The 6,357-nt window shown below is 46.2% G+C and overlaps 1 protein-coding gene across 3 annotated transcripts in view; it reads left to right on the top strand.

Annotated features, from left to right (window-relative positions):
* LOC121932230 (protein ANTAGONIST OF LIKE HETEROCHROMATIN PROTEIN 1-like) overlaps positions 1 to 6,357 on the top strand; it is a 12,539-nt gene that overhangs the window by 783 nt on the left and 5,399 nt on the right. Inside the window, exon 2 of one of the 3 annotated variants that reach the window (XM_042470735.1) lies at positions 362 to 526. The exons of the other annotated variants lie outside the window; for them this stretch is intronic. Within the exon in view, the coding sequence (XP_042326669.1) occupies positions 429 to 526 (98 nt within the window). The 5' untranslated portion in view covers positions 362 to 428. The remainder of the gene's footprint in view (positions 1 to 361; positions 527 to 6,357) is intronic. 3 annotated transcript variants of the gene reach the window in all.

The raw sequence follows: 6,357 nt of genomic DNA on the forward strand, positions 1-6,357 counted from the left end.
GCCAGGAAAAGAGCCAAGCCTTCTGGGTCTTCTGGCAATAGAGTTGTGGATCATGCCCGACATTGTGTGCCTTTAAGTCCTTTCCGATTTATGGCGACCTTAAAATGCGACCTTCCTATTACGGGGTATTCTTGGGGAGATTTCTTCAGAGGGAGATTGCCTTTGCCTGGGAAATGATCCAAAGCTCCCTTTCCATCCCTGAGGCTGAGAGAGTGTGACCCCCAGTAGGTTTCATGGCTTGGAACCCTGGCCTTCAGAGTCGGAGGAGTCTAGACTGACTGAATGGAAGAAGTTGGGAGCATGAGCTTTCCTAGCCTTGGGTCTGCTTCCTCTCCCGCTGCCAACTTCTTTCTTTCTGTAGGTCTCAAAGGTGCTACAAGACCCACTAATCGAGGGATGGCTAATAAAAATTAAACGAGTTTGCAGCAATGGACAAACTGACCAGGCTCATTGACGGCAAAACCGATCAGCAGTCTCAAAAGAAATGGGAAAAACTCAGGACCAGGATAAGTAGCAGCACAAAAAGGTAAATCAGCAACCCTGCATCGTATATACAAATATATACAAGGGAAAATAAGATTAAGGGAAATTATGGATGGAATCAAATGTAAGTAAGCTGTATATTTTTCAAGCAAAAAACAAATTTAAAAAAGGAGGGGAAACAGAGATGCTACAAGAAAGCTCCCTTTGCATCCCATTAGAGCTGGTAGTAAGCAAGGACTTGAGCCTAGACAGGCGCTTTTTTGGTGGAGTTTTCGGACTCTGTGGCCATGTTCGGGAAGAGTTTATTCCTGAGGTTTCGCCAGCTGCTGTGTGGCTGGCATCTTCCGAGAATGACTTGAGAGGCTTGCTGTGGAGCCTGTAGGATCTATAGCAGTGGTCCCCAAAACACAGTTTAAGAGATTTTGGACTTCAACTCCCCGAAGCCTCAGCCATGTTGGATAATAGTCTGGGATTCTAGGAGCTGAAGTCCAAAACCCCTTCAAGGGCACAGTTTGGGGGCCATTGGTCTCTAGGATGCCAACTCTGACTCTAGATCCAACTCAAGAGCGTGCCAGAAGCTGCAGCAGGATCTGCCTTGCAAAGGAGGCGTCTGCTATCAAGAGGAGGAGGGCAGCCCTCTTTCCAGGGGAGTGTCCCCCCCCGACACTTCTGCCCCCTCTCAAGACCCCAGACCCTAAGCAGAGCCTCTCTGCTTCTTTTATTTCGGGAGGAGGGAGCCTCCCAAAGCCTTAAACCGGGAGCCTTGGCTGCAAAATCACCGTGCAGCCCAAGCTGAGGATATTGTTTCTTGATGAAGCGCCCCGACTGCAAAGCGGCCTACTCGAGAGTAAGGCTGGCGAGCTCTGTAGCTTCATTGGGCTCCGTTGCCGCGGAGGCAATAAGACCGGGACAGGTTTTTCATCATCGGAGGGTAGATGAGGCGCAAGACTTGGTGACTTTGGGAGGCTAAATTCCTATGATCCCCAAACTGTAGCAAGCCAAGCTTGTGAAGTGGAGGGGGACCCTGGGTGTGGGTCGATTTACTCCGAAGTAAGCCCAGAAAAGGAGATTTCGGATGGCAGCCAAGGGGAAATTCTTCACTAAAACGGGCGGAGTGGTTTGTGTGTTGGCCTATGACTTTCGAGACCAGGGTTTCGAATCCACACTTAGCCATGAAACCCACTGGGTGGCCTTGAGCAAGTCACACGCTCTCATCCTCCGGGGAAGGCAATGGCAAGCCTCCTCTGAACCAATCTTGCCAAGAAAACCCCATGATAGGGTCGTCTTAGGCTCGCCATAAATTAGAAACAACTTGAAGGCACACAACAACAATAACTAACTCGGGGAGTCCACGTTTTGCAGGCAGGGTTGGATCAACCCAGCTGTCCTTAGACGGCATCTTCCCTCAAATCAACCATTCTACCAGCTCTCAGCTTTTATCATTATCATTGAGCAAATCGGATTTAGAGCAAACTGGCCTTTTGCTGTTGTTGAAATCAGTAGGGATGGATACCATTACCGGCAATGGAATGGGAATGGTTAGTTTGATGAGAGAGAGGGGTTTGCATGCAGGAAATCCCTATCTGTCTAATGAGGGGGAAAGAGGATGCAAAAATCTTCCATCAGAGAGCTCTGGTGCCACAACGAACCCCACAATTCCATTGCATTGCAATTAAAGTGGTGTCAAACTGGGTTATTTCTTCAGTGTGAATGCAGCTGAGAGGCCTCTCCTCTGGCATCTTAAAAAGTGGAGCAGTCCTCCAGAGTTCATACCAAATAAAATGTGCCTTTAAGGGGCCAGGAGACTCCTTGTTGGTTTTGGAAAACAAAAAACCTTTCCTTCATTAAGTGTTCTGCGCAGTCAAGACGGTTTTGACTTATGGCAACTCTCTCCTGGGAAGATTGATTCAGAGGAGGTTTGCCACTGCCTTCCTCTAAGGCTGGGAGAGTATGCCTTGCCCAAGGTCTCCCAGTGAGTTTCCAAATCTAGTTCTCCCAGAGTCCAACTCCAGAACTCAGAGCACTAAAAGTGTCTGTCTTTGTCGCATTTTATACATTGGGCCCATGAGTTCTGGGCCTGTATACTCTAAAGGTACTAGACCCCCTCTGATTTTGGAAGCTAAGCAGGATCAGCTGTAGTTAGTACTTGGATGGGAGACTGTAGCGAATACCAGGTGCTGTAGTCTATATTCCAGAGGAAGGAACTGGCAAAATCACCTGTGAGTATTCCTTGCCTAAGAAAACCCTTTGAAATTCAGGCGACTAGAAGACACACACTTGATGCATACCTGAGTTGATCTTTTGTTAATGTTGCTATTTAGGCAGAGAAAAGGGCCAAACAAGCCACACTGAGCCATGGCAGATTCAAAACACACTACAGAAATCATCCAAGTCCAAGACCACTTGAACAAAACCTGGCTCAGTGTTAGGGGATTCTGGGAACTGTCTTTTGTGCTCCATTGAGCCTTCTCTGTCAGAGAGCTTCTACAATAAACTACAGCTCCCTAGCAATGAGCCAGGGCAATTCAAAAAGGATGCTTTCTGCAGTGGGTGTTTCAGACCCAAAGGGTTTCAAGCTGGATTATTTCTGCAGTGGAGATGCAGCCTGGCTTTAGGCTTGGGCTGTTTATCTTTCCACGTTAAAGCCTATAGATTGTCACTTATAGCACTTTAAGAGCTCTGGCTGCCTCCTCTTGCATTCTGGGAGTTTAAGGGGGGACATTTAGCCTTCTTCTCAGCCAGAGAGAGAGACCTCAGTGAACTACAAGCCTCAGAATACAACAGGAGGCAGCCAGAGCAGTAAAAGCGGAATAGCAGTGCTATAAGAGGGTGGTGCAGATCCCATCTCAGTGTGAGTAGCTCAGAAAATATGCTAGCTAGAGCATCATTCTAAGCTTTTGTAATTCTTATCTTTTGGCTTGCCTGAAATGAACGTCTTGTAACTATGCTTTCTGTACCTGCAAAGTATAGAGGCCTTGCACGAATGATAACTTATTAAAAAGTATCTTCTGTCTTTGTGCTCCAATGGTTGTTGCTTACTTGCTTAGGTTAGCAAGGGAAGGAAACTACCAGTCCTTATGCTAAGGGGAATTCATTACAGATTTACTGGGTGAAGGTGCAGCTTGACTGGAGGATCTCAAGGAGTCTCATTCAGCTCAGCAAGGAGCGGGAACAGAGACCCAAGAGGCTAGGAGGAGAGTTAAGGATCTGCTGGGGGTCAAGGGCCAAGATCAGGGTTACTGCGCTATAAGAGGGCAGTGCATGGCAAGGGCACAATCTGGATGCTGCTGGATGGCCAAAGGAGCCCTTCTCCATGGCTTTGGGGTTACTGCTGTCGGTCTTAGGGATCCTCTTGGCTTTCCCTGGAGGTGACCCTGGGCCTGGCCTTAGGGAAGGGGTAGGGGTGGCAGGCAGGACCTCCCGGGTGGTGTGTCAAGATGGAGGCTCTGGGAGGGCTTGGGAGGGGAGAGGGTCGACCTGGACTCCAGGGAGGCAATGGAGGGAACAGTCAACATTACAAGCTCCTCCTATACCAGTCCCCCAATCCAACCATTTCTGCACCTCTTCCTTAACTAATAATAATAATAATAATAATAATAATAGCTTTATTTTTTACCCCGCCTCTCTGTCAGAAGACAATCGAGGCAGCTTACAATGAAAAGAAAGCACACAATACCCAGTATCACTTAAACACATTAACCATTAATGAGTTTTGCCTTCGCCCTGTCCAAGAGCCGGCAGTGCAAATCCCTCTGTCTGTATCCCCAATAAATGTGGACCTTTGGCGGAAAGGAGTCATTTCTAAACTTTACATTTTGTGGATTTTTAACCACGCCTTTTAATCTGTTGTAAACCGCCTTGAGTCCCGAATTGAATAAAAGTCGAGATATACATGATGATGATGATTATATAATTGAATAATATGAATTATTATTATATCTCGATTTTTCTGCTGTTTAACCTTTTAATCTGTTGTAAGCTGCCTTGAGTCCCGAATTGCAGAAAAGTCGAGATATAAATAATAATAATAATAATAATAATAATAATTGAATAATATGAATCATTATCATTATTATTATTATTATTATTATTATTATTTCTCTACTTTTCTGAAATTCGGGACTTACAACAGATTAAAAGGTGTCATTACATTTCTAGACTGTACTCAGTAGCCAGGTCTTCTCTTGTTTTTGGTGATTGTGTAAAGCGCTGTGCAAAACGTCGGGCGCTACATAAATAAACTTTAATAATAATAATAATAATAACAACAGCAACAATAATAATAAATCCACAAAATGCAAAGTTTAAAAACGACAAAGACGGAGGGAGAAAGGAGTACATCCAGCATTGAGCCACGACAGTTAAACCGGTGCCAAACCAGGTTATTTCTCCAGTGTGGATGCAGCCGGAGGGGAATGCCTTGAGTTTGGTCCAAGATCCTGCGATGCTTTTGAGAGAGGATGGGAGGAGGCCCGATTTTCGGGTGGGATCGTATCTTCTTTCCCTCCTTTTAACTCTATGCTATATTTCGTTGTTCTTCTTGCTGTTGCTCCTGCGGCGTGTGCCTTCCAGTCGTTTCCGACTTTTCTTGGCCAGATTTGGGCAGAGGGGTTTTGCTTTTGCCTTCCTCTGAGGCTGAGAGAGTGTGACTTGCCCCAGGACACCCAGTGAGAAGTCGAAGGCTTTTATGGCTGGCATCCATAGTTTGTTGTGGGTTTTTCGGGCTATATGGCCATGTCCTAGCAGAGTTCATTCCTGTGGCTGGCATCTTCAGAGAAAGATTACTGTGAATTTCCATGGACAAGTGAGGATTCGAACTCTGGTCCCCAGAGGCTTATTCCAGCACCTCTTTTCTAGGCGATTTACTTCGAGTAACCCCGCATTCTCCAGTATTTTTAGCTCTTCGTGTTGAAGGAAGAATCTCCGGAAAGGGGATCAGATCACCCATCTCTCCATGGAGGGAAAGAGCTGCTTCCCTTGGAGGACAGGATCTCCCCTACATTTAAACCAGTTCCAAAGCGTCAGGGATCGTCGCAGCTGGGAAGGTTGTGGGAAGCGGCCGGTGCGAGTCTTGTGCTCAATTGACCCGCAATTTAGGCAAAATCTCTGCCACAGTTTGACCCTCCAGAGACACAGAAGCGAGAGAACTGGGACTAAGAGGCATGTTGGAGAGGAAGGTGTTCCTGGAAATCCAAAAATAAGGCGGATAATACTCCTCCTTTCCCCATCTGATTTTGACTGAATAAACATGCCAGAGGCAGAGACCTATGGTCTCCAAAAGTTTGCACAACAGGATTTTGTGTGTGTGTGCGTGTGTGAGTGTTTGTTGTTGTCCTCCTGAACATGATCCTCTGGAAGTTTGTCCTCTGGTCAGATTTGGTCCCCTTGGATTTTGTAAGGCTCTGAGCAATTTTAAGTCACTGCCTTGCGGGTTTTTTTACATTTGTGTGTTCTTGTGTATCTCTGTGTGAGAAAGACACACAGACAGAACGAGAGAGATTGGAAATGGGTTTAAGAACCCGATCCCCAAGACAACCAGCCGCCATCCAACTTTCCTTCCTCTCCTCAGGAGTAAGTCTGTTACTCCTAAGTAAGGAGTGTGTACACTATATAGCATATATCACAGTCTGTTGTTGTTGTTGTGCATCTTCAAGTGGTTTCGGATTGATGCCGACCTTGAGGCCAACCCAATCGCGGGTTTCTCTGGCAAGATGTGTTCAGAGGGCCTTCCTCTGAGGCTGAGAGAGTGCGACTTGTCCATGTGGGTCTCCATGGCCGAGGGAGGATTCGAACTCTGCTCTCCAGGGATCAACGCTCTAATTACATAATAATAATAATAATAATAATAATAATAATAATAATAATAATAATAAT

Source organism: Sceloporus undulatus, chromosome 5 (assembly GCF_019175285.1).
Source record: "Sceloporus undulatus isolate JIND9_A2432 ecotype Alabama chromosome 5, SceUnd_v1.1, whole genome shotgun sequence".
NCBI classification, from domain to species: domain Eukaryota; kingdom Metazoa; phylum Chordata; class Lepidosauria; order Squamata; family Phrynosomatidae; genus Sceloporus; species Sceloporus undulatus.